Source organism: Stenella coeruleoalba (genome assembly GCF_951394435.1).
Source record: "Stenella coeruleoalba genome assembly, chromosome: 11".
In the NCBI taxonomy this organism is placed as follows: domain Eukaryota; kingdom Metazoa; phylum Chordata; class Mammalia; order Artiodactyla; family Delphinidae; genus Stenella; species Stenella coeruleoalba.
In genome coordinates, this window is record NC_137157.1 from 4,940,474 (window position 1) to 4,968,348 (window position 27,875).

A 27,875-nucleotide genomic window follows, 5' to 3' on the forward strand; every position below is an offset into this window, starting at 1 on the left:
CCCCGCCCCGCGCGCTACCCAGCCAGCGCTGTTTCCCTGGAGCACAGGACCTGAGTGGCCCAGAGTCATTGCGGGCTATGCCTGCATTTCTGCGCATGGGCAAAGTCACCGTTCCAGCCCTGAGGCGGGGGTCATGTACTCAGGAAAGACCAGGCTGGGGCCCAGATACCCCTAGAGGTGCCACTGACGTTCCGGGGCCCCAGGCAAGAGGGTGACTGGTCCTCCGATAGGATCGCATTCCCACCCGGAGAGCCACTCAGGAGGTGACTTCTAAGGGTGGATTTCTATCAGGCCCGGTGTCTGGCGCCCCCTTCTGGCTGCAGCTCTGTCTCCGCTGCCTCCTCCCCGTCTCCCTGGTTTCTGAAGGTCGGCGCCCGGGACTGGGGCTGCACCTCTTTTCATTTACTCCCCAGCCTCCTGCTTTCAATACAGCCTGTACCAGATGATCCCCAACCGTTGTCTCTCGACTCCAGCCTCCTGCCTCTGACTGCCCACCTGACATCCCCACACGTCCACGTGGCCTTCTCTCCTGGGCTTCCCATCCGGTTCTCCACCAGCCCCTTCCAAACCCGTCGGGGCATCCTTGGCTCCCCTCATTCCCTCACACCCCATGCGTGGTCCCTGGATGAGCCCCGATAGCTTTTCCTTCAAAACATGTCGCAGTGCCACCACTTCTGTCCACCCACGCTGGCCCAAGTGGTCCAGGCCACCAGCATCTCTACGTGGCTCAGTGCAGCAGAGCCTCCTAATACATCTGGCTTCTGCCCTTGCCCCTTTCCATCTGTGTTAGCACAGCAGCCAGGGGCATCCTTCCATGCGATGCTGCCCTGCCCCTGCTCGTGTCCCTCCCCCTTCCTGCTCTTGGGGGAGGGGGCTGGCGCTAGCAGCTGCAGAATCCCAGGCTGCCTTGCGTGGAAGGTGGCACGGCTGCTGGCAGCTCTGGGATCACGTGTGGTGGGCTCTGTGGTCCCCAGTGGCCTGGGTACAGCAGCCAAGACAATCAGGTGTGTTGGCCCCTCCCCATTTCTAGAGGGGGGATCTGATTGCAGAGGCCAGCTGGCATAATATCACACGCTGCTACAGTGACTGGTTCCGGTTCCGGAAGTCACTGGGCCCAAGCCAATGACGCAGGCCTTCGCTGGGCCACAGTGAGCAGTTCAGGACACTCCAGTTGGTGGGAGGAGCTGGACTTTGCCTGGAAGATTGGGGAAGAACAAATCCTGCTCTGTCCTTTTCTCTCCCCCAACTTAGATGAGAAGCTTAGTGCACTGGGAATAGCAAGAAGCCATCCTGTGACCACAATGGGATCAAGGCTTGGGATAAAACAGAGATGGCAAGGAACTGGGTCCTTGGTGACCTTGCAGAGCCCCTGGATCAAACCCACCCGGGGGGCCCACACTTCCTCCAGACTTTCTCATTAAACGCACCAATAAATTCTCTTATTGTTTGAACTAGTTTGAATTTTCTATTTCTTACAACCAAAATGCCCTCTGATAAAATATCTTTATACCTTTTAGCTAAATTACAAAGAGTTTCTCTCCTGACAGCATTAGCAGAAAAAAAAAAAAAAAAAAGCCCAGGGAAGCCCTGGATGACTGAGCCCAAGACACATGACCATTCCAGGGATAGGAAGGGAGTTAGACAGACCAAAACTTTATCCTCCCCAAAGTCAAGACAGTCAGCTTCAAGCCAGTTGTGCTAATGGTAGCCATGAACCATGAGGCTGTTTGCTCGCTGCAGTATCTCCAGTGTCTAGCCCTGGGTCCGGCACATGGTAGCCACTATCCCCAATCAGTATGAATGAATGAATGACCACTGTTTCTCTCTACCGTCACTCAAGCAGCTGCCTGTTTCTGTGCAAAGAATTTGTAACCATCCTAGCACATGGGCCTGTTCACCTCACACAGCACACTTGCACGTTATTTGGACCTTCCTTGCTCCCAGTGGACTTTGGTGGTGAGAAAGCGGAAGCATCTATGGTACTGCCTGACCTCTAAGTCTCACGCATACCTGAGCCCCCCTCGATGGATCAGGAAGGGGGCCTATTTCTGGGTCGAAACTCTTCTTCCCTCTCAAAACTTGACAAGGAAATCGAGAGGATGCCTAATGCCAGGGACTCACACTTGATGGGTTTCATCTAGTGCTTTGCGCTGGTTTCCCTTTTCCTTTTGTGGAATGTAAACACCTTTTATTATCAGTGTCAGATGGGTCTCATGAAAGCCGGACAATTTGCAGGTTTTCTGGTTCAAAAAGCGACTTTGGACAGAAGTAAGAGAAAACACGCCCCAGATGGTCTATGGCTGGCAGAGTAATTCCGTGGTATCAAGACATGTCAGGGGGAATGCCACCCTCCTCGCATTTGTGTTTTGTGAAAATCTCATACAAATTCCGCTACCATAGCTTAGTGATATTTAAATATATACAATAAAGCAATCATACAGAATGATTGTCAGGAAAAGAATGCAGGTGTATCCTGCCTTTCATAATAAAAGGAAAAAGAAGTAGAAAGAAACTGTGAGACCCAGGCCAGCTCCCTTTTTGGTTCTTCTGTTTTTCCCCAAGCACGTCTAATCAATAACCCACCAGTTAGTCATTTCCTTTTGTAGCTATAACAATAACTCCTTGCATTTCAAATGCTTTGCGATAGAAAAGAAAGAATAATAATGCAAAATGAAGGAATTACATCTGAATGGTATTATTCTCAGCTTTATTAAATTTGCTCTCGGTACAAATGTTTATGAAGTCGGAGAGCTGCTTTTCCCCCAAGCAGCAAATTCCACATCAATAAGCAGTGGGGGATGGGAACTTGAAGGAAGGAGGAAAGAAAGACCCCTGGTCCCTGGTCTTGGACTTCTCATTTGTTTTTTCCCAAATTAACTCTCCCTGCCAGCTGCTTGAGCCAAGACGTGGTCTGCTTTGAACCTTATTAAAACCATGAAACCAAAATAGGTTGAGCCAGAAGGCATCTGGGAGATCGCGTTCCAACCCTCCCCCTTAAGGGCGCAGACCAGCGAGGTAAGGGGTTTTCTCTGCTGCTGCGTAGCCAAGCCAGGAACCCCAGCCAGGTTTCCCGACTCCCTGGCCTCCTATCATGTGCCCTGGTCCAAGTTTTAGAGCAAATGCATTTGGTTGTTAGCGTCGACTGCAAACGGCAAACCACTTCTCTGCAAACTGAGTACAACCCACATGCACACTCCACGATGTCTTCTGTGATTGCTTGGACCTAATTGTTGAAACTCTTTTGATCTGAAACTGAGCAGGTGACATTCTTGATGCCTTTTTGACATCAGGCTGGAACGCTGGTTGTGCCCCCTGACACCGTGCACCTTTCAAATGCCCTTGTTCTATTGGGATTCCCTGTCCTACCAGTCTCTCCACCCGAGGTGGCCAGACCACGGGTTTACCCAGAGTCCTTTGCAGTCAGGACCCAGACATTGACTAGGCTCCACCATTGCGACCTACACCTTAAGAGAGGAGGTGGCCCTGCAATTTATTATGGGAAAGGGCAGCCTCGGATGTTCAGCTGGGGGTGGGGGGTGGGGTTGACACTGCAGTGGGTACAAGTTTAAATACCTGGGACGTGATTGCTATTGGTGCTGGTGACAGTTGTGGGTTTGGTCCAGTACAACCGGAGCATCCTTGTGTGGTGGGAGCATCTCTATGTGGTAAGCACATCCCTGTGTGGTAGAAGCATCTCTGAGTGGTGGGAGCATCTCTGTGCCATAGCAGCCTCTCCAGGCAATGGGAGTATCTCTGTGGGGTGTGAGTATCCCTGTGCAGTGGCGTGGTAGTGGCAGTTTTCCCACCAGGCCTGTCATATGCGACAGTTTGAGGCATTTGGAAGGTAAGCCTCGAGCTTGGCTCTCCCACCTCCTGACAGCTCTAGGAACTCCCAACATCCTTCAATAAACTCCTTCTCTGGGTAATCAGCAGAATCTGCCGCCATTGCTTGCAGATAAGAGCCCTGCCTTATCCTCTGCACCCTCCTATTTCGCGCTACCTCTCCCTCCTCCCCTGCCAAACACAGGCTGATGTAAACCTGTCCCTCCTCCCCTGCCAAACACAGGCTGACGTAAATCCCCGTAGTGAAAAGAGAAATGCCAACGTGAGAAATTCTTCTCGTGATGACGTCGATGATGCTTTACATTTTTATAGCTTTTTGCAGTCTGTTAAAGCAGTTCTGAGTTTTCTGCAAACATGTCTGTCAATGAGGGGAAGCGTTCTTGGGTGAAACCATCAGTTTATTAAGTCATTATCACCTTCAGGTCAAAATCCATTAAGTTCTTGTCAGGCCCCATACATTGTCATCTGCACAGAGTTTCTTTCTTTTTTTTTTTTGTGGTACGCGGGCCTCTCACTGTTGTGGCCTCTCCCGTTGCGGAGCCCAGGCTCCGGACGCGCAGGCTCAGCGGCCATGGCTCATGGGCCCAGCCGCTCCGCGGCATGTGGGATCTTCCCGGACCGGGGCATGAACCCGCGTCCCCTGCATCAGCAGGCGGACTCTCAACCACTGCGCCATCAGGGAAGCCCTGCACAGAGTTTCTTAATCAAGGATGCTTGGTATCTCGGGGTTTGTGATCTTACAGCCCCTGCTCTGCCTGTGTCCATAGTGTACAGACTAGCAGAGAAATATCATCGGTCACAGAATATTACATCTGGAAAGAGCCTCACTATGGACGAGGAATCTGAGAATGTGTGACTGGCCCAATATTACACAGCAAGGTAGTGACCAATTCAGGATCAGAACCCTGGGTCCTGGCTCTGCCCACGAGGGGGATGCAGCACACATAAATAAATAAATAAAATGCCATATGCCAGCATCAGCCTTCTCCCCATCCGCAGATGACCTTCCTCTAGAGTGTTTGGGAAAGAGGAGTGTATCAGTTAGTCACGCCAGGTTATGCTGCAGCAATAAATATCCCCAGTCTCCTGGGCTTACACCAAACTGGTCTACTTCTCATGCACGCTGCCCGTCCACAGCCCCCTGGGACCCAGCCTGCCGGAGCAGCCCCATCTGGAGAGTGCCCATCACCACACAGAGAAGAGGAGAGCTCTGGAGGGTCTCTGCCTGGCAATGAAAAGATCCAACGCCAGAGGGGCCCTCTGCTCAGAAGTCGCTGGCCAGAGCTGGTCACAGCACCCCACCCAGCCCCAAGGGGACCAGGAAGTGTGGCCCTTCTGTGTGCTCGGGAAGCAGGGAGCAGGAGACCATTGTGATTTTAGGGACTTATCTTGAGTCTGTGCCCGTTGCATCCCTGGCACATGCTCCTCTGTCCAGCAGCCTCCCCACTTCTCCCAGCCTCCCCAAGAGTACTGCCCACTCCACTGCCGGACACGCCTGAGCTTTGGGAACACGGTTCCCTGCTGGAAGGCTGCTCCCCTCCACTCGGGCCCTTGCAGAGGGGCCCACACGGGCCGCCCACACTCCCCAAGGCAAGCGCTGCGGAACTGCAAGGAGAAAGGGAACTCTTCATCCCCCCTCCCCCCTTCTTCCTTTCGTTCTTGTGTGTGTGCACGCGTGCGTGTTTTAATGTGGTAAAATACACGTAACATAACATTTACTGTCGTAACCACATCTAAGTCTACAGTGAGTGTTGTTAAGCACACGGACGTTGCAAAACCGAAACTCGGGACTTCCCTGGCAGACCAGTGGTTGAGGCTCCGCGCTGCCAATGCAGGGGATGCGGGTCCGATCCCTGGTCGGGGAACTAGGGTCCCACATGCCGTGTGGTGTGCTCCCCGCACCCCCCACCAAAAAATGTTTTAAAAAAAGAAAACTGAAACTCTGTCCCCATAAACACTGACTCCACATCCCCTCCCCCTGCCCCTGGCCCCCACCATCTACTTTCTGTCTTGATGAACTTGACTCCTCTAGGTGCCTCATGTAAGTGGAATCCTACAATATTTGTCCTTGTGACTAGCTTGTTTCACTTAGAAAGGTTCATCCCCGGTGTAGCACATGGCAGAATTTCCTTCCTTTTTAAGGCTGAGTCATATTTCATTGAATGGATGGACCACATTTTGCTTAGCCACCATCCACTGATGGACACCCTCCCCTCCTGCATCTATACATAGTTTTCATTGCTGTCCCATCACATCAAGGACTGTGTTCGCAAGAATATAGGTCCTGGGGACACACACACACACACACCCCAACAGCCAATTTCCCTTCCTCCCTCCCCCCCAACCCGGCAGGAGTTCCCGACTCTACCAGCAATGTTCCTGGAACCAGCTATCCCTTGAGACTGTGGGCCTCTAGGGTGGTGGGCAGGGAGCCTGTATCCTGTGTGCCCTTTACCCCCTGAAGGGCTGAGTCCAGCTCCTCTGGTGGGGAGAGGAGGCCAGCAGACACTGGAGGGCTTACAAGGCCCCAGCGGAGGGGAGTGTGGAGGTGGGCGGCAGGGTCTGGAGTGCAGCTCTCGGACTCCCCGCTGCCTGGGGAAAGCACTTGGCAAAAGCGACGGCTTTGTGCTGGCTAACTGACCTCGGAGTGGCGGTCAGCCTCTCCGCGACAAATCGGCTTGTCACCAGCAGAGGTGGGGACTGTGCTGACGTCACACCCAGCGGTTGCTAGTTCCACTCATCGCCACCCCGACCCCGGTCAGCAGGTGACCTGCAGGAGATCTGTCTACTGATGAGTTAATAAGGCACCACCAGTCACACATTTTAAAGAGACCTTCAAGGTTGTACGTCAGCATAGTTGGTTTCCTCGTCATCCTATGCGTTTTATCGTGAAAACACTATTCTAAGACTGTGTCCCTGGGCTTCCCGGGACGCCCGAAGGAGATACACAGGGCAGGTCAAGACCCCCCCGAGGTGGAGAATGGCCCCCGCTCAGTGCTGACGGGGAGCCCCCAAGTGTGTTTTTTAAATAACATCTTTTTCACTTCCCCCAGATCTCCTGGACGTGCAGCTCTCCGGGGCCCCTCGTACCCCCTTCACCGTGAGCACATCCTCTCCACAGCGAGCACCCCTGCTGCAGGTTGCTGGACGGATGGGACAGACGTCCTACTCTGACTACAAGCGATGTTCTGCCACCTGCTTTTTGGCTGTTTCGCCTGAAGTGCTGTCGACTTTCATTATTTAGCGGGACCTTCCATTCCAGATGCCTTCGGAACACCCGCCTCAGACCCCGAGCACAGCCAGCACAGCTCACAGCACGCAGACCCCCAGCATCTGGCTGAAATGCAGATCCAGCATCAGCAGGCGTGGGCTGGCCTGAGACTCTGCATCTGAGAGGCAAAGGCGAGCGTGGTCATCAGGGTCCCCTGGAAGACCTACAGCAAATAAACCAGAAAAAGACAAAAACAGTGAGCTGGTCTCTTGCACCTCAGCCTTGGAGATGCAGACGGACCATCCTCTGAAGAAGGCTCCCCTGCTCATGCTGAGGCCGGATCAACCTTCAATTAACTGAGCAACCAGCGTGTGCTGGGCACTGACCTGGGGCTGAGGGCTCAGTGGGAACAGGGCAGGGGGGCCTCCTGGCCACGTGGGGCTGCCTTCTTGTGGGGGGAAAAGCTAATAACAAATTCATTTCTTCCAGAGGGGTCTCCCATGAGCTAAAACCTCCGAGCCTCTCTCGGGCTCTGGTCCCTCCAAGGCAGATGTAGTTTATCCACTGTCTCTTTCCACTCTGCTCTGAAAGAAAACTGCACCACATAAGCTTCCGACCGCACAGTCCCTGTTTCCACCCTTAATTACAGAGTGACAAGTGCCGTGAATGGGTGGGGAAACAGGAGGTGGGGAGAGGACTCGGGGGTGGGAGGCGGGTAGGCCGGTGGGACGGACACAGGGCCATAGGCTGGCCTTGGCCACAGCTAGCTTGGGGCTTGGCCTGAGCTCCCTGGTGGCCAAAGTGAGACACGGTCGGTGATGTGACCTTCATTGCAAGGTTTGGGTCTCGGCTGGGAAACCTGGGCTCCATCTTAAACCAAGGCCCATACGGCTGCGCGTGACGGTTCTGTAGATTGGGGAGACCAGCAATAGCTGGTTTTCTATTCGAATTTCTGTGTTCCCTGGTCCTGATTTTTCATTTATAATTTACCAATTTATAGCAAGATGTTTCGATGTAGAGTTCCTCAAACATTTTTCGAACAAGAGTGGGTTCAACACATGGACACACTCAAAGCCCACCTTGATGGGATACCCCTTTATGGGGGGAGCGGGGGCAGCCCCAGCTGGAGGCCCCGCCTGGGTGTCTGGAGCTGCTGCGGGACCCAGGCTCAGCAGCCACCCCCTCCCCGGGTTCCGTCTCCCCACTGCTGGGAAGGCACGGCTGGCCGGTGTCTGGGGCTCCCCTTCCGCCCGGGGTGGAGGGATTGGTCAAAGAGCTCAGGGCCCCCCACAGACAAAGGTCATGCCTGGGCGTGGGGCCGTGTGCCAGCAGAGTCCCCACGTATCAGAGCAGGCCCAGCAGCCCACGAGGTGGCAGTGCTCGATAGAGCCCCCGACACTCGGGAGGTGAGGGCAGGACAGGGCCCAGTGCCGGGGCGGTGGGGGGGGGGCGGATAGAGCCCAGGCAGACAGCCCCCTGCTACAGCCTCTGCCCTTTGCCTGGTCCTTCCGTCTCGAGGGCACCCTGCCCATAATACTCCCCACCCCACCCCAGGCTCAGCCGGTCCCAGGCCTATCCCGGGTTCCGTAAGGGAGCTGGGAGCCAAGCAGGGCGGTTCAGGGATCTCAGCCCCATCAGCGCAGCTGAGCGGCCACATGCTCGTTGGTCCTCAGACTGGGGACGGGCTTCCGGCCCCATCCCCCACCTGGCTCCTCCCAGGCCGGCTCACTTCCGCTCTGCCGGCCACGCCCCTGGGCACCTTCCCGCTGCTGAGGAGCGACGAGGCCCCGTGCAGTCAGTACGTCCCAGATCAGACCACGAAGCTTCGCTCCTACCCTGCCATCCCCCGCGCACCCCTCCCTGGGCTGGAGCAGGGGCTGCTGGCTCGCTTTTCCCACTCGACAGGAGGAGCTTGTCCCCCCAGGTGGCTCCCCCCGCAGGCCCCCGTGGGCTGACGCTTCTCACCAGGCGCCCACCTCCCTTCCCCGACCACCCGACTCCCAGCAACCGCCAATCACCGGCTCACGCGCCCTGGGTCTGTCCTGTTATCTGCTCGTAGGGCACCCACGCCCCACCTCCAACCAAAGGTTAACTCCACGAGAGGGGAGCCCTGGGAACGGGGTCCCCGCCTAGCCCGGAAGGCCCCCTCCAGAGGCCCAGAGCCGGCCCTGGGAACCTGAGCCCTCTGGGAGCGGGAAGGGGAGACCCCAGTGAGGCCGGGTGCAGCCCGAGGGTGAGGACCCTGGAGGAACGTCCTCAGGGCCTGGCATCGCAGACACAGCTCGAGAGCCGGGCAGACAAGTTTTATTCCACCCGCTTCCCACCCACGGCCACGCCAGGCCGAGCGAGGACGGGCTGTGTGGAGGGTCTGGGACAGAGGTGCACACAGGAGGTCACGCTGTGGCCCGAGGCGAGTGGGGGGCGGGGAGGCAGTTCTGCCACCGACCCTGGGGGTCTCTCTGGGGGCCTGGCCGAGCTGAGGGGTTCACAGTCTGCATGGTGTGGACACTGGAGGGCTGAGCAGGCTGGGGTGCAGGGAGCAGCCAGGTCTGCTCCACGCACAGGAGGCTGCCCTGCACCTGCTGAGCCCCTGACGCAGCGACGGTCTTTTCGACAAAGACTCAGGAATGCCAAAGTGGCTGAGGCCGATGGGGGACTGGACGGGACAGAGTAGAAAACTCTCGCACTCACGCACCGCACAGGCGTACACGCGGGGTCAGTAAAAACACAAGGCCTGGGTCACACGACACTCTGCCGGCCCCCTGCCCCCTCAGACTCAGACGTGCCACAGCCGCCGCCCCGCCCAAAGTCAATGAAGATCCCTTCCGAATCCGAGTCGACCGACTCCAGGATCTGGTCCACCAGGTTCTCGGGGCTGGAGGAGGCCGGTGAGCTGCGGGCCGGGCCTGGGCCAGGCTCAGGGGGCTGCGCTGGGGGGTACAGTCTGCTGGGGCAAGGCCCCGACGGGGGCGCTGGGGAGGGTCTGAAGGTCCCAGCAGGGTCCTGGCCGGGTGTGTCAGCAAAGCCCTGGGGCTCGGGGCAGGACGTCATCTCGGAGACCGAGTGCCTGCGGATGCCCGTGCCGCCGGCCACCGCACCCTCGGCCTCGTGCTCCGCCACGGGGTTCAGCAGTGGCGTGTTGTAGCTCTTGGACCGCACCACCGGGTTCTTGGCCAGGATGTCCCCCGATCGGGAGCGGCGCAGGAAGTGCTTCTCTGCATACAGACAGACAGACAGGGCATCAGGCAGGGGGCCAGGGTGGGGCTGGCCAGATGCTAGGGAACACCCACTGCAAGCACCTACTTGGCGCCCAGCTCTGCAGGAAGGGACCGCTACAGGGAAAAGCCCGACCGGTGGAGATCCTGCTGGGGCAGCCTGGAGGGGAGCTGGGGTTTCCACCCCAGCTGATACTGGGTCCAGCCCTACGTGACCTCCTTCTCTCCTCAGTCTGGCCTCTCAGCCTGGAATGGGGGCGGGGGGCCTCAAGTCAACCGCCTGGGTTCAGACATGCACCTTGCCAGGGACCTATGCACGTGCCTCAGTTTCCTCACCTGCGGAAAGTCAACAAACCCAAGCACTTGCTAAGGGCCAGCACTTTCTTAGGCAGACACAGCCCCTGTCCTCAGAGCTGGAGTCCTACTGTGTGTGTGTGGGACTAGAAACTCCTCTGGGTGGGCCACAGGTCGGGCAGTGGCAAGTGCCCGGATGGGGCAGCACATGAGGTCAGGGCTGGGGTTTGTTCTGAGTGTGGGGGGTGACCCCGGGGGTGGGAGAGGACGGATGTAGGGGCAGGTTTCAGGCTCCCACTCAGGACCCTGCAGTTCCAGAGTTGACCGCCAGGTGGCAGGGCTGAGCGGGATGAACCAGAGGCTGTCCTGGACCACAGGACACAGGCTCCCTCTTTGCCTGGCAGGGGTCTCGGTGTCCAGGGCCACACAGACCTCAAAGTTCCTCCAGCTGCTGGAGCCCCGCCGGAGCTGGGACATGCTAGCTGGGCAGGTTTTATAACTGCAGGTGTGTGGGCCCTCTGGACGAGGGGACACTCCTGATGAGCTCTCGTACCGCTGTCCCCTTGGTTCTCTTCATGCATTTCTTCCCAGGCCTGGATCCTCCCTGCCCTTCAGCTCCCAGTCTGGCCTTCCCTGAGTTCCCCGCCCATGGCCCTCATGTCACCTGGGCACTTGTCCCCTTGGGCGCTCATCTGGGGATGGTTTACTCATTGGTCTGCCTCCCCTGGTGGACAAGAGCAAATGAGGGTGGGGCTTGGTCTCTGCTGAACCCTCAGGACCAAGAACAGGGGCTGGCGCACAGTAGGTGTTCAGTTTACAGTGCTGAACGAACCGACGGGGCCAGGCAGCCCCAGGACGCCCAGCCATGCCCACTTCACAGCCCCTCCACACCCCCCGTGAGTCCCCAGGTAAGCCAGGACTTCTTGGGCTCCGGGCCTTTGCACATGCTGGGTCCTCTCCCTCGTCAACTCCTGACTTTCAGGACTGAGCTCGGAGGTGACCTCCGTGGCGGGTGCGGGGGTCTCTGCCGGGCTCTCAGGGGAGGCACTGCAGCACCACTTGTGACGTCAGCCCTTGAAGGAGGGACCCCACGTGACCCGCCCTCTGCCCGGTGCCCCGCACACAGCACGGCCGGTGGATGCTCAGGTCAGGTTTGCCGTGGCTGCACATCTGGTTCTGCATGACTCCCCTGGGAGGCCTGGGCCCCTGACCGGGCAGAGGTGGAGGGGGCCAGGGGTCACCCTGCTCCCACCCACGCCCAGGCGACGCCTACCCAGGATGCAGGAGTGTGTGAAGGCACCCTCGCTGGAGTAGAGGCCGTAGGTGCCCAGGTAGGGCGACACCACCTTCTGGATCAGCGTCTCCAGGCGCAGGTAGTCCTTGGTCACTCCCCGGGACTCGTGCACCCCCTGCAAGAGGGAGGGGTGCGGGGGTCCGCTGGTCGGCCTGTTCCCTGCCTCCCTAGCCCAGCCGTGCTTAGCTCAAAGGCCACCACGAATGGCGCCCTCCCCCTCCCCCGGGGTCCTGGCCCCCAAGGCGGTGGCCCCGCACCCTCCCTTCTCAGCCGTCTCTCGGGTTGGGGCCTCTGAGCCACCCTCCTGCTTTAACGCCCTCGTGGCTGCCCGCTGCACACAGGAGCCCGCGTGGCTGGGAGACCATGATGCCTGCGGGAAAGGGGTCTGTGGCCAAATTAGGCTGGGCACCCTGCACCTCCCCCTCGGGACAGTTGTGTGTCCCCTTCCGTGAGCTGGCTTCCCAGAGGCTCTGGGCAGTCCTGGGGGGCCAAGCTCATTCACCTGGACCCGCACCCTCACTCCCTCGCCCCAAGGAGCACTGTAGGCAGGACAGGCTGCCCCCTGGGCCAGGCCCAGGTCCAGGTCTGTATCCAAGCTGAGTGGTCAAGGCCCGTCCATCTGATAGAGCCGCCCCTCCCCCTCCCACACTGCTTCCCCGGCCAGGCACCGTCCAGCGCCTCCCAACACCTCCCCTCATTCGCAGCTTTGAAGGGTTTTCCACCCCTCCCGTTTCACTGGAGCCAAAGCCTGGAAAATGAGGCTGCCCACGGGACAGCCGTGGCCTTGCCCACTCAGCTGTGAGCTGACCAGGAGGCAAGCTCTGGGTCCCCAGTGCCCCCGGCAGAGGGCCGGGCACACAGCAGGTTTTTAGCGAGTGCTTGCTGAACGAATGATGTCTCTGAACGAATGAATCATCCCCAAGGGGCTGCCAGCAGTTAAGAAGCAAGATACACCCAGGTTAACGTTGAACGACGATTCAAGACAGCGAGAACCCAACTCTGTGCTGCCTACGAGAAACCCACTTAAACTATTAAAGACACACACAGACGAGAAGTAAGGGAGTGCAGGACTGTATGTGAGAACACGGATCACAGATCACCATAACACAGATCACAGCAGGAGGAGCCATGTCGATTTCAGACAGGACAGACTTCAGACCAAAGCAATCTATCAGGGATAAGGAAGGGCATTACCTAATGGTAAAGAGGTCACTTCTCCGAGGTGACATAACAATCCCTAATGTGTACGGACCTAACACAGAGCAGGAAACTACGGAGGCAAAAAGTGACGGGGCTGCGAGGACAGAGAAATCCATCCTCCTAGCTGGAGGCTTCAACACCCCTCTCAGAAACAGATCCAGCAGGCAGAAAATCAGGAAGGACACAGATGAACCCAACACCACCATCAATCAACTGGATAAAACTGACAGCTATAGACAACTTGTCCAATAGCAGAATCTAGATTCTTCTCAAGCTCACGTGGGACATCCTCCAAGACAGACCACGTTCTGGGCCATAAAACACACCTCGACACATTTAAAAGAACAGAAGTCGTACAATGTCTGCCCTCAGACCACCAAGAAATTAAACCAGGAATCCGTAACACAATGATAACTGAAAACCCCCAAACACACGGAGATTAAACAACTCCCTTCTAAATGACACAGGGGTCAAAGAAGAGTTTTTAAATATTTTGAATTAATGAAAATGAAAACGCCAACGTCCAAATTATCAGGATGCGTCGAAGCAGTGCTTAGAGGGAAATTTATAGCACTGAATGGATACATTAGAATATAAAAAGTCTACAAGCAGTCTTGTAAACTTCCACCTTAGGAAACTAGACAAAGAAGAGCAAATTAAGTCCAAAGTAAGCAGAAGAAAAAAAATAAGAATCAGCAGAAATCAACGGAATTGAAAACAGAAAAATGGATGGAGAAAATCAACAAGAGCAAAAGCTTTGAAAAGATCAATAAAACCCACAAGCCTCTAGCCAGACCAGCTACGGACAAAAGAGAGAGAAGACCCAAAGGACTAACGTGAGAAACGAAAGCGGGGACATCACTACAGACCCACGGATCCAGCTGTGTTTGGACAAGGAGGGGGTGCCCCCGGAAGTCATCCAGATGAACCTGGAGGAGCCGCCCCCGCCCCCAGCAACAGTGCCATGGATGAGGATGGCGTTACTGCTGAGCTGTGCTGGGCGTTTCACAAACGTTGTGTCCCTTCATTCCCAGCATTTGTTTGTGGTGTCTGGTCTCTGCTCCCCATTGCCCGGTGAGGAAATGCGGGCCCCGGGGTTGCATTATTTGTGTACCACGCTCAGATGCAGGGCTGGTACTCAGCTTCTGGGACCCCAGTGAGAAGGAGCTTTGATTCTGCACGTGAAGCATGGGGCACATAGTAGGCCCTCAAAAGATATGCTGACCAGTAGCTGTGACCTCAGATCCATCTGGGACTTGAAAACAGTGGGGACAAGTTCACCGCAGGGCTGGGACAAGGCCATTCAAAGTGGAGGCCAAGGCGAGAGCAAAGGGTTGTGGCTGGGGGTAGGGGTCGCACCCAGGAGGGATAGAAGGACGCTCTGGGGGAAAATGGGGCCAAGCCCAGAAGCTGCATGAGGCACAGCGACCACCAGGGGGCAGCACCACCGCGGCCTGGCCGCCACCCGGGTGCTGTTCATGGGATCAAGATGAGACCTTATTCCTTGGCTTGAAATCCCAGCCTCATCACTTCCCGCCCCCAAGAGGAAGTGCACCATGGAGGACTTTGTGTCGATTTCTCCTCGTTATCCTTCGAGGAAACAGGCCGAGGGATGCAATGTCCCGCCAGTCGCTGCCCTGCGTGGCCGCCAGGACGACCACCGGCTCCCACCGAGTGTAGCCCCTCGACCCTTCTAACGTCCACATTCATCAGCCCCTTCTTTGCTCTGGAATCTTCAACCAGCTGCCCTGGGCCCCAGGACCAACCTCACAGACATAAATTTAGAAGGACTTCCACGTGCATGGGTGGGTTCAGGACAGTGAACAGGGTTGGGAGCCTGTCAGCCTCAGGGAAGGCCAGGCTCCCAGCCATCACAGCTCCGGGCAAGTGAGGACTCTACTTCCCCACCTGTAACATGGGGTTGTCCTGGGGCTGTGACAGTGAGACAGGCTGGCAAACTGTAGGGTGCCGTGCCCGCCACAGGGCTTGGGGCGCAGCAGTTTGCAGAAAGGTCCTTCGGAAATGTCTGGAACTGCTGTGGGGAGCGGGAGGCGGTGGCCCCCAACCTCAGTGACTGACCGATGGGGGAGTAAAGGCCTGGCCCCGCTGCCCTCGAGGGACACTCTGTCCACACTCCTGGGCTCCCTGTGGGCTCCCGGGCCGGCCTTATTGTGAAAGAACCCACACCTTCGTCCAGCTCCTTCTCAGCCCCCGCTGCTTCCTTCTCCCTCCCAGGTTTCTCCTGGGAGTCCCTCCCCACCCCCGCCCTCCCCCACCGTTGAGAAGTCACGTGGCCCCACACCCACATCTCAGGCTCTGTCCCCGGGGAGCCTGGGACATGCCGCCTGTGCCCGTCACCGGGCTGAGCGCAGCCCCCACGGGCCCCGCGCACCTGCAGCACCAACAGCATCTGCACGACGGCGGGGGGCACGCGGGCGCGGGCCCGGGCCAGCGCGTCCTCCAGCTTCACACTGAGGGTGATGATGTTCCGGAAGTGCAGCAGAGCCAGCTGGCGCACCGACGGCTCCTTGCCCTGCAGACGTGGGGGCCGCCGCTATCACGTGAGACCCTTGCTCCCCTGCCCCCACCAGTTCTGGGGCCAGATACAGGGACGGACCACTGACCGCCAGATCCCCTTCCACCCCGTCCTCCTCCCCAGATGACCCTCGTTCTGCGGAGAGAGGGCCCCACGCGGCTCCCTCAGGCAAGGGAAGGGCGGCTGTCACGCACAGAGCCCCTACTGCGGGCAGGGCACGGCCTACTGTGTGCTAAGGGCTTCCCAAGGTTCTGAGCATGGAGCTGTCCTTATGCCTGTCTTGGGGGTGGGGAGCAGGTTCTGGGAGGTCCGGGGGCGAGCACAGGCGCAGATGGCCCACACGTGGCAACAAGGGCAGAGGTGTGCCCACCCCCAGGCCGGGATCGGCTGTCCCTGTGGCCCAGGAGCCGCTCACCTGCACCGGGTAGAAGACGGCCTGCAGCGTGGGCAGCACGTCGCTGAAGAAGAAATCCCAGGTCTCTGCCAGCGAGTCCAGCAGCTTCTGTCCTGTGGGCACAGGGACCGTCACCATTACCCCAAGGGGCGCCGGCAGATGCTTCCCGCCTTCCCAGGTCGCGAGTCACTTCTCCTGGCAGCAGGAGGACGTGGGAGCTGAGGGCCGGGCCCTGGAAGGCCCCCCCACCTGCCAGGGTAATGGGCCCGGATGCCCAGCTTCACCCCCCTGAGCCTCAGCTGCCCCACTAATAAAACGGGGCTGTAGCAGGGCGAACCCCTCAGAGCCGACAGGAGGAAAGGAGATGAAGCAGGGCCTGGGGCAGAGAGGTGCCAGGGGGTCCGTTTCCTCTGCACACAAACCCTACAGGCACAGCCCGACAGGCGCTCCACTCACACCCTTGTCTCATCCGCCCTCCCCCTCCTTCCGCCCACCCATCGGTCTGTCCCTCTGTCCACCTGACAGACATTCACACAGCAGCTATGCTGTGCCAGGCCTGGCACTGGGGACCCAGCTGAGCCCAAAACTGCTCCAGTCTCACCACGTGACAGGGCAGCGGGACAGTGAACAGCCACCCTGGCGAGGGAGGAGTGACCCCCAGCGGGCAGATGAGGTGCCTGGGCCTCAGAGGTGCGGGTCTCTGCCTCGAGGGCCTGCGTCCCCACCACCCAGGCTGCCTGGGCTGGGATCTGGGGAGCCAGGGAAACCGCATCCAACAGCAGCAATGGTCCCAGGCACGAGGGGGTCACGCAGGGAGAGCTTCCTGGAGGAGGTGATACCCAAGCTAATTCAGGAGGACCGTTTTGCCTGGTGGACTGAAACCCTTGGCACATGAACCATGGAAGTACACGTGTGGAAAGCAGGCATTTGGACAAGCTCTGTGGGCCTTTCTGCCGGCTCTGGGGAAGCAGCAGCGCCAGTCACAAGGTGGACAGACCCTGGGGGTGGGGACAGCTGAGGTGCCCCCCAGCCGGCTCTGCACTCCCCCAGGAAACGCCAAGTGCTGAACCCTCAGCCCCTCTGCCTGGAAGGAGCGGAGAGCTGGGATGAAAGGCTGCTGGGTCAGGATAAGCAGGCCTCCGGGACATGTCGCCGAGGCCTCTGCTGCTTGGCGGGACCCCACCTGGAAGCCAGACTGGCGGTTGGCTGGAGAAACACGGCCGTGGTGGCGGGCATCCCCAGGAGTGGAGGGGCCAGGGCCACGGGCTGGCCAGCCTCCCAGAGCGCAACGCCCATGCCCGACTCCTCAAGGTTTCCGTGGGAACCAGGAGGTCGGTCAAGGGCCTTTGCCTCTTGTGCTCCCTTTTCCTGGGCTCTGAGCCCCCCAACCCCTCCCCCCCATAAAGCCCCCGGGTCTGTGTGGGTGCCGGGCTCTGGGAGGGGAGCCTGGTGGGGGTGACCGTGGTGAGGGCGGGTCCACCTTTCCATGCAGCCCGTCTGCCGGAACTGGAGCACCCTGGCTGGCGGCCAGCTCCTGGTCCGACCGGGGCCCCACAGCCCACAGCGGGCTCTATGGAACCCAGGACGGTGGGTGCCCATCACCCGAGGAGCTCTGCCTGCATACAAAGGTCCCTTGAGGTCCCCGCCGTCACCGGCGAGAAGAAAGGCGGCTCAGTTCCCCAGGCGGCCGTGGGGCGGCTCTGGGCGCGGGCCAGGCGGCGTCTGCGGAGCGCAGGCTGCTCTCCAGCCCGCGGGGCGGAAAGAGGATGTCGTACAGTCCAGGCCCCGCCAGAGCCACACGCCGACCAAGGGGCCAGGAAGCTCGGCTCCGTGTCCTGGCTGGGCTCTCTGCTGCCCGGGAACTGCGGTCTGGGGACACCAGGGTCGGCAGGGGTGAGTCAAGCACACGGCGTCGAAGTCCCGCCCTGGGGCCCCAGGGGGTCCCTCAGCCCGAGCCTCAGTGTGGTCCTCTGTAAAATGGGCGTGATCAACGTGTCCACACTCAAAGGCCAAAAGCTACCCTGTAGCAAGTGCTCAGCTGTTAGCCTGGCGCTGACTAGCGGGCCCGCGTGGTCTGAGGCCGCGCCGACGCTCAGGACACACGCCACCCAGCGGCCGTGCCCTTGAGCTGGATCTCCCAGGATGGGGCGTGGGTCAGCCTGTCTGTCTTCCTTTCTTCAGTCCGACTGTGCAGGCCCTGGAGACGGAATGCACCAGGCTGATCTTAGCTCAGATCTTAGTGGTGACCAGAGGGCAGTCGGAAAGGCCACAGCAGGAGCTTGGAGGAGGGTGGCCAGGCTCGGAGGAGAGCGTGTGAGGGCCGTCGCAGTGCAGTTTGGTGGCCTGACCTTAACAGGCTGGGATTCCTGCAGGGCAGGCAGAGCCCAGGGCCCGGAGCCTGCAGAAACCCTGGGCTCCCCCTCGGAGTCCCAGAGCGTCCGGCTGCTGAGAAGCTACCCCCGCTGCAGCTGAGCCCACCGAACCACCACCTTGAATGTGGCCCCAGGGAGGGAGGCCTCCACCTCAAGGCCCCTCCAGGCCTCCCACTTCCAGGAATCACTGTGCTCGGGTTCAAGGTCTTGCTGGAGGCTGGAGGGGGGCAGGTGGCCAGGTCCTGGGCTGCCCCTCGTGGGGCTACCCACCACCTCCAGCAGAGGCACGGGCTGAGGACATGGCTGGCCGCAGGGAGTAGTCTTAAGGGAGAGCTCTCCCTGGGACCCGGTAGTAGGCAGAACGGGGAGGCTCCCAAGGCAGCCCCTCGGGGTGTGATGTCAGCCACTGTCCCCACTGCACTGGCTGAAGGGGGGCAGATGTCCTCTCGATGTTTCGAGGCCTGACTCAAAGGCTGCCGCTTCCACGCAGCCCTCCCTGACTGCCAAGGTGGAACTAGCCCTTCCTTCCCCAGGGCTTCCCTTCACTTTGACATTCATCACAGTGGACTCTCACTGTCTGGTCCATGTCTGTGTCCCCAGCTGGGCTGTGAGCCCCTGCCAGGCAGGGCCTAGGTCCATCTCCAGGTCCCCAAAGGCTACCTGGGGCCTGACCTGTAGTGAGCACATGGGTGGAGCCTGTCTAACCCCCTGTGCTAAGGTGGGGACAGAAGGAAATGACAGTCTGTGGCTGGAAGGGAACTGGAGGCCGGGCCCCCTGGCCCCCAGCCTGGGGCTCGGTGCCTGTGCCTGAGGCCAAGGGCGGTTGGATGGGGTCGGCGCTCCCTCCTGGGTGGCCTGGCGGACACGGCCACTGCGGGCAGGACTCCACCAAGCCACACAAAGCGCCTCTTCTGCTAAGGTCCCAGCTCCCCTGGGCCGGAGCTGGTGGGAGGGCAGGCACTGCCGGAATGTGCTGAGCCTGCTGGCTCGGTGCTGCCCCCTCCAGGAAGCCCGCCCGGACGCCCAGCGGCCTGTGCCTCCTGCCGCCACGTCTGTGGTCCTCACAGCCCTTCTCAGGCTCCCGCCTCGGCTGCTTCCCCTCGACACACGCAGAGGCGGCGCAGGAGGAACACAGGACACGGGGCTCTGAGTTACGCTGAGCACCCCAAGCCTTGGTCTCTGCCTCTGTGAAATGGGCGACGACCCGTGCTTCCTGGGGTCACTGAGAACTCGAGGAGGAACCTGGAGCAGCACAGAGAGGAGTGCAGGCTCGGGAGCCAGGCTGCCAGGTAGGGCTGTGGGGCTCAGGCGAGTTACTCAGCCCCTCTGTGCCTCAGTTTCCCCAAGTGTTCAGTGGCTACAACAATGGAAGCTTCTTCACAGGGTTGTGGGGTGATCTAGGAGTCAGGCAATGGAAACTCTCGGACAAGCCCAGCACAGGGTGAGGACGTGCGGCGGCTGGTGCCTGGTACACAGAGGGAGGGTCGTGACCTGCACAGGGCCTGACACACAGCGGGCCCATAGCAAGATGTGCCGGTTTGAGCTGCGTCTCCCCCCATAATTTGATTTCTCTCTACACCAACTCATTCCTGCCGGGAAGTGTACACACAGTACTTGTCACCCCCAGCCCATGGGCACAGGGAGCCCAAGGGTTCCGGGACCGGGCACATCCTGCCAGGGCTCTGGGCCTGGCAGAAGGAGACAGCGGCCGGCCAGGACCTCCCTCTCCTTGCTGGGGCCCGAGCTGGGCAGCGAGGCCAGCTGTGACTTGTGGGCCTGCCCCTAGAAGGGCAAAGGGGGTGTGTTCTGGAGTCGGGATGCCCTGGGTTCGAATCCCACCTCCACCCCTTACGTGCACTGTGGCTATGGACACGTTGAGGGCCATCGCTGCGTTGTTCCCCATCTGTGAAATGGGTACAGTGACCCAAAGGCCTCACAGGGTAGGTATGAGCATTAAAAGAGAAAATTTGCCCAGAAAGCCCCGCACCAAGCCTGGGCCCCAAACCCTGGCAGGGAGCCCACATCCGCTGGTCCTCCAGGCGGCAGCTTCCACCTCTACCTCTTCCCCCAGGTCTAGGCCAGTTCCCCTCCGGTCCTCAAAGATCCTGATGGGGGTTCTCCCAGGCTGCTGGGACAGGGTTCACGGGGGCCAGAAGCCCTCGTGGGCAGTGAGGTGAAGCAGGGGCCTTCTCCCAGACATCCCTCAGCCCTCCTGGGCCCCAGCAAGATGGGGGGCAGATGCTCTTCCCAGCAGGGTCCCCTCCCGGGGTCAGATCTCAGCCCTGCTGCCCTCGAGGCATTGCTTCTGCCCCTCTGGACTCTCTCGACCAGAAGGGCCACAGCACCCACCCACAGCCCCAGGTGGAGCCCATGTAAGGCCACGGCTCCCAGCGGCCACCCTGCGAGCAGCGTGGCCCGGCACCCGGTCCCGGCAGCGGCCACCAGACTCACCTTCGTAGAAGCGGATCTTGTCTCGCAGGATCACCATGCCTTTTGTCAACAGCTGGTTCTGCAAGGCACACGTGGAGATGCTGTCACCGCCCCAGGGGTACCCAGGGCCCCCAAGGCTCCGCCAACAGGCAGCCAAGGCCCAGAGGGGGAAGGACTCACCGACAACCCGGTCCAGTCGTTGCAGAGCTGGAACCTCAGCTCCCCGGGCGCACGTGGGCAACTGACCCAACCAGGCTGTCCCAGATGGGAGGTGGTGCGGGGACCCCACCCTCACCGCCCCCAAGAGACAGGCCAGGCCTGGGCCTCCTGTTTCAGGCTCAGCGGGCGGGCAGGCAGCTGCCCCCGCATCCCACAAGGAAGGAGGGACTTTCGGGCAAGAGGGGCCCCGGGACCAAAGGCCTGGCTTGAGCGCTGCCATCACCCACTGCCATGAGGCTCCAACGGCAGCCCCCCTGCACTCTCACCCTGGGCGTGGCTGAGTGACACCCCGTGGTCTCAGCAGCAGTCATAGCAGCCCGAGAGTAGAAACAACCCGGGGACCACAGACGGACGGATGCATAAGCAAGACGTGGCCTCGCCGCACTGTGGAACACTACGTGGCCGTAAAAGGGGATGAGGTTCTGATACGAACAACATGGACGAACCTCGAAAACTCTGTGCTCAGCGAGAGAAGCCAGACACAAAGAGCAACGCGCTGTGAGATCCCACTGACGGGAAATGTCCACACAGGTAAATCCAGAGACAGAAAAGAGACTAGTGGTGACCTAGGGCTGGGGGAGAGGGCAAGGGGGGTTACCCAGCTATAAACATGCGGTCTCCTTTTGGGGTGATGAAAAGCCCTGGCATTAGCAGTGACGGCTGCCCAACCCTGCGAATACACTGCATACCACTGACCTGCACACGTTCAGCGGGTGTGCAGTATGGTTAGGTGAATTACACCTCAATAAAGCTGTTAACTTAAAAAAAAACCAACCCTAAACCCACAGGATGGGAGGAGCCGCAGGCTGGTCCTCACTTCGCCCTCCCCCGGGAGGGTGGGCACGATACTCCGAGGCTGCGTGAGGACGCCCCTGCCTGCAGCATCTCTGCCTTCCTGCCTGTGCGACCTCGGGGGTCCTCTCCCTTCCCCGAGCCCCAGGGTTCCATGTGTTCATCCACTTGGCAAGCCTGCGGCCGCAGCGCCTACCACAGCTCAGCCTCGGCGACACTGGTGCCACGCTAACATCATCACCACGCGGCTCAGGGCCCTGGGGTTTGCAGATGAGCCACCCGTGGGCTCTGGGGACCCACCCCGATGCTCCAGGAGGAGGTGGACAACTAATCACAAAACTGACCTCGAGCCACGCCACGTGCCAGGCAGGGTGGTGAGTCCTCACCTGCATCTCACCGTATAACCTACCCAACAACCCACACTGGCTAGACGGGGGAAACTGAGTCATGGCCAGGCGGAGACCTTGAACCCAGAGCTCCACGTACCCACCGGGAGCCAGTGGCCCCTACCCCCGCCCTTTCTGGCCAGCTCAGGAAGCAACCCCTCAGGAGAGCACAGAGCACCCACCTGTAGGTACTCCGTGAAGAAGGACCCCAGCTCCGTCTTCAGCAGCTGCCTGTGGGCGGGAGGGCAGGAGTCAAAGACCCCACGGTGCCAGTGAGGGCTGGGGGCCGCCTGCAGCGGGAGACCCGCCCCCTTAGCCCAGTGACGTGAGGACGTGACTAGATATTTCTCTGAAGATACACAAATGGCCAATAAGCGTGTGGGAAGATGCCCCATCGTGAGTAACCAGGGGGACACGAACCCAAACCCCGAGATGGTACTTCACCTGCACTACTGCTGTTAGAATCAAAACCCCAGGCGGAAAAGAAAAAAGCCGGGCAGTAACAAGTGTCGGTGAGAAAGTGGGGAAATCGAACCTCACTCACAGCTAGTGGGAACGTAAAATGGTGCAGTCTCTGTGCACAACAGCTGGGCGGTTCCTCAAAAGATTACAGGTAGAGCCGATATATGACCCAGTCATTCCGCCCCAGGTGCGGACCCGAGAGCAGTGGAAACACAGATCCACACAAGGTCTCCTACACAGATGCTCCCAGCGGCGCTGCTCACAACAGCCAAAAGGTGGAAACGACCCAAATGTCCATCAACAGATGACTGGATAAACACAGTGGTGTTTTTCACACAACGGGGTAGCCTCTGGCCATAAAAAGAAACGAAGCGCTGACACCTGCCCCAGCCTGGATGACCCCCGAGTGTGGAGGACCATCACGCTGTGAACGAAGCTAGATGCAAAAGGCCACACGTACGTAGCACGACTCCATTTATATGAAATGTCCAGGATATGCAAATCCATGGAGACAAAGTTGACTGGTGTCGGCCAGAGGCTGCTGGGGGAGGTCGGGTAACCGGGAGAGACCGTTAAGGAGTACAGGCTTTTTTTGGGGCGGGTGAGGAAAATGTTCTGGAATTAAATAGTGATAGTTATACCAGCTTGTGAACGTACTAAAAACCACTGAACTGTACATTGTAAAAGGACAACCTGTATCTTAAAAAAACAAAAGCTATGTCTATTTGGTGGTGGCCTGGGGCTGGGGGGAGAGGAGAATGGGGACTACCTGTCTATAAATATGGGGTATCCTTCTGAGGTGACGAAAAAGCCCTGGAATTAACGACAGTTGCACAACTTGTGAATACACGAAACCACACACACACACACACACTCACACACACTCACACACACACACGCGTATAAAATGGCAGAAAACAAGAATGACGGCCAGACATCAGAGCCTTGTTACCCTGCACCATCCCCGGCCCTTCTCATGGCTGGGCAAAGCCGAGGGATGCAGAGGCATATTAGGAAAATGGGGTTCCTGGGGCCCCACCCCTGAGTGGCCACATGAGCCCAAAAAAAGCAGGACCCCCTGCAACGGTCACACACATCAGGCCTGGGAGAGGCTACAAGCCCCTGCTGTGACCGCAGGCAGCCCCTTTCCCTCCCTGGGCCTCGGTTTATCTGTCTGTAAGGGCCATTTAGGGTTGGAGTGGGGGGACCCTGCCCCAATTACCCTTTTACTCCTGCCCCAAGCTGATGAGGAGGTCTGCATATTCTTTTGCTGTAGGGACAGGGTGGCACAGGCCAGGGCGTGAGGGAAAGAGCACAGAGGTGGGAAATGCCTCCTTGCGGCAGCTGTGACCCCGGGCAAGTCTCTCGACCTCTCTGAGCTCCAGCCTCCTCCACTAAAACGCAGGACTAATGCCTCGGCTCCGCAGATTCCCTCAAAGCTGGTCCATGCTGGGCCCCTTCACAAGCGCTCAATTCTCAGCTATTCACAGGAAATGAGGGGTACTCGGCGGGGCTGTGATTGCTTTTCTGGGAACAACACTCCCATCATTAGGCAGGTGGGTCCTTCCTCTTTTTTTTTTTTTTTAACTTTATTTATTTTTGGCTGCGTTGGGTCTTCGTTGCTGCGCGCGGGCTTTCTCTAGTTGTGGCGAGTGGGAGCTACTCTTTGATGCGGTGCACGGGCTTCTCATTGCGGTGGCTTCTCTTGTTGAGAAGCACGGGCTCTAGGTGCGTGGGCTTCAGTAGTCGTGGCTCACGGACTCAGCAGTTGTGGCTCGTGGGCTCTAGAGCGCAGGCTCAGTAGTTGTGGCGCACGGCCTTAGTTGCTCCGTGGCACGTGGGATCTTCCCCGGGCCAGGGCTCGAACCCGTGTCCCCTGCGTTGGCAGGCGGATTCTTAACCACTGTGCCACCAGTGAAGTTCCAGTCCTTCCTCTTTTAACAGAACAAATACGCTTTGTGATGCTTAACACCAGCGGGGCATGTGGGCGTTATCTTGAGCCACTGTCCCAGTCCCTCCCTGTTTCCCCTGAAAAGGAGTCTTCAGGAGGGTGGGGGTGAAGGCCACAGGACAGGGCCTGGGGTCAAGGTCCACGTGGTGGTCACCGCCCACCTGGGCTCCAAAGGCAGAACCTGAGGCTGGTGGACCCACGGGGTGGGGGGGGCAGGCCTCCCACCTGGCACAGCCCTCCCACCACTTACAGACCCAGGCCTGGATGGGACAAACGACCACTCACCGGACGCCCTCGTTGAGGCTGAAAAGCTCCTGGTCGGGCAGCCCCTTGCGCTGGAAGACGGCAATCACCCCGTTGTGGATGCTGCGTGGGGGACGGAAGAAGAGCGCTGCTGTCCAGAGGCCCTAAGACTCCTCCCCTCCTTCCCTCTCCCACTGAGCCCCTCCTGCTCTCCTCGAGGAACAGAAGGGGCCCGGTCAGAAGCAGGGCGCCAGTCCTTTCGCTTCGAAGGCAGGCCTGGAGCACAGGGACTGGCCGCCCCATCGGACCCCATCCGCCCCAGAGCCTCAATTCCCATCTTGAGCGCCAGATCCTGGGCTCCCAGCCCCAGCTTCCCTGGAGCCCCAGGCCTGCCACCGGTCACCTCTCCAGGCTGTCACTGGGTTACCTTCCACACACTCTGCCTCCCTTCCCATGTTCTTGAACCCTCTGCCTCCAGGCTGGAAACTAGGGGACACCCTCTGATGGTCTCTCGCACCCCCAAACATAACCAAGTCCAACTGGCTTTCTCACCCTGTGCTTCCAGGTGCCTGTGAGCCAGCGCCTGCCTCACTGAACTGGGTACCTGTGTTATCTGCACCTGGCCCCACTGGGGAAGCTGCCCTCACCACAGGACCTTTGCACATGTCCTTTCTTCTGCTTGGTCCCCACCCTCACCCCCCACGCCTGTCTACGTGGATCCTTCCTTCAGGTCACAAGAGGTCACAGCGTTTACAGCACTTGTCAGTGTGCACCTACATGTTTATCTGGGACTCGTTTGACTGATTGGTTCCCACGGCCATCTATAAACCTCGGCGCACAGGGCCCTGTGCCGTCTATGACTGTGTGCTCTCACCTGGCTCAAAGGAGCAGCCTGGTAGTTATCTGGTGAAATGCACCCTGACTCTCCCTGGCCCTCCAGGTCCTACAGACCCTGAAGCCCCAACAATCTCTACCCGCTAGATCTCTGCTGCACGCTTCTCTCTCCTCCATGCTCGCCTGGCCTCTGATCGCACAGGCACCTCCTCATGCACTCAGTGCCCCCTGCCCTGGGCCCTGCAGGTACAGCCCAAGGCCTGAATGTGGCATTCAAGGCTCGTCTGGAATGGCCCCTCCCCGCATTCTCGGGCACCCAATGCTCACAGAGTACTGGAGCCGCCAGGGGAGCCTCAGCTCAGGGTCTCTGTACCCACTGCCCTTCCTACCTGGGGCGGGGGGGCTTTATGCTATCTACTAGGCAAGGAGCTATTCATACTGGAGCCCTGGCTCAGAGGCCACTGCCTCCAGAAGCCCTCCTGACCGCCTCCCTTCCCCGTGCAGACGTAGGTCCCGGCACTCTGCCGATTTACTTTCATGTTAGCCCTCACCACCGGCCATAAGCTCCCAAGGGGGAGCACCAGGTCTGGGGGGCTCCACCGCCCTCCACTCAGGACTGGTTTGCTGCTCTAAACTCACCACTGCAGACGAGCTGTGTGATTCTGATGGACAGGGACAGGGGACACGTGCTGCCGTTCACATCATGGAGTGGGTGGGGGCCCCCAAGCTCCTGCTGCCCCTGTCTGCTCTCACCAGCTCCACCCTTCCCAGCAATGTGGACTGGCCGCCCACTTTGCAGATGAGGAAACTGAGGCTCAGAGGGACCAAGCTCTGGGAGGCCACAGAGCTCACCCAACCGCTGCCCCCTCTCCCCACGGAGCCAGGTGTGGGCAGGGCTTCCAGTTCCGCACCCTGGAAGGGGCAGGGCAGGGGCAGGGCCCCGCACCCCAGGTGGGTGAAGGCAGCTCTGAGCAGTGCAGGGACGCGCCCCAGGGGTCCACAGCTGGTCCCGACCAGGCCAGGCCAGAGGCCTTGTCACCTGACCCGACGACGCCTGACTACACAGGCACCTGGTGTTGAAATGTTGCTTATTCGCATGTCCAGGCACACATGCCCTCTAACTTCTGTTTCCCGCCTGTGAAACGGAGGCCGCGAATGTGCCCGCCCCCAGGTTGCTGTCAGGACGAAAGCCCGGCCGGCGCCGAGCCTTGGTGTGGTCACGGCCGGGGCTGTGCTCGGCTCTGTCAGAAGTGCCTGGTGAGGGCTTCCCTGGTGGCGCAGTGGTTGAGAGTCCGCCTGCCGATGCAGGAGATGCGGGTTCGTGCCCCGGTCCGGGAAGATCCCACATGCCGCGGAGCGGCTGGGCCCGTGAGCCATGGCCACTGAGCCTGCGCGTCCGGAGCCTGTGCTCCGCAACGGGAGAGGCCACAACAGTGAGAGGCCCGCGTACCACAAAAAAAAAAAAAAAAAAAAAAAAAGTGCCTGGTGGGCTCTGGCGAACAGCTACAGTAAGGCTGTTCCCCATTTACAGTCTGACGGGAAGTCTAATGGCTGCCACCCTGAAATCCTAACAGATGCGGACTCGTGCCCAGCCTGGGGGCTGCTGGGGGCAGAGGTCAGACCCTCCCAAACCTGCAGGAGCCTGGGAGCTGGCAAATGGGGCGTCCTGAGCATGGCCCCGGGGGCCCGGCCCCTCCTGAGGCTCAGAGGGGCCTTGCCAAGTCCTCCCTGGGGACCAGGTCTCCACCAGGTCTCCACCAGGCCGAGGGGACAGCGTGGGGGACCCTCGTCAGCCTCCCAGGCCTGGCCCTGCTCTTCTCACCAGCCTTTCCAAGTCCCTCCTCCCTCCTCCCTCCTGTAAGCCTTCCGGAGGGAGCGCAGCCCACTCTGGTCCCCGGCCCGGAGGCACCTTAACCCAAGAGCCTTGGGTTAAGGCTCTTTGGACAAGTCTTTCCCCGAGGCCCTCAGGGGCCCATCGCCATCTGTGTCACTTGAACCGCCCACCCCTGGGTCTGAGCAGTGCTGGCCTCCTCCTGCCTCAGGGCCATCATCCTTGCTGTTCCCGCTCCCTGAGGCTCACTGTGACGTCAGGTCCCTCCCTGCTCACACCTGTGTGCAGACAGCATTTGATCCCAGCTCCTTCGCGGGGAGGGGAGGTCTATTTGGTTTACCACTTAGGCCTGGCTCCCCCCAGCCCGG

At 59.4% G+C, this 27,875-nt stretch overlaps 1 protein-coding gene across 4 annotated transcripts in view; it reads right to left on the bottom strand.

The window, feature by feature from the left end:
- Window positions 1–9,348: 9,348 nt before the first annotated feature.
- Window positions 9,349–27,875, bottom strand: part of PRR5 (proline rich 5) — a 51,662-nt gene continuing 33,135 nt past the window's right edge. For 2 of the 4 annotated variants that reach the window (XM_079936664.1, XM_079936663.1), the window contains 7 exons: window positions 24,885–24,965; window positions 22,369–22,417; window positions 20,811–20,868; window positions 16,009–16,100; window positions 15,450–15,590; window positions 11,837–11,972; window positions 9,349–10,269 (listed from right to left, as the gene is read on the bottom strand). In XM_079936664.1, the coding sequence (XP_079792790.1) occupies window positions 9,794–10,269; window positions 11,837–11,972; window positions 15,450–15,590; window positions 16,009–16,100; window positions 20,811–20,868; window positions 22,369–22,417; window positions 24,885–24,965 (1,033 nt within the window). In that variant the 3' untranslated portion in view covers window positions 9,349–9,793. Of the gene's footprint in view, window positions 10,270–11,836; window positions 11,973–15,449; window positions 15,591–16,008; window positions 16,101–20,810; window positions 20,869–21,274; window positions 21,323–22,368; window positions 22,418–24,884; window positions 24,966–27,875 lie in introns of those variants that run through there. The other 2 variants (XM_079936665.1, XM_079936666.1) reach the window with 2 other exon arrangements.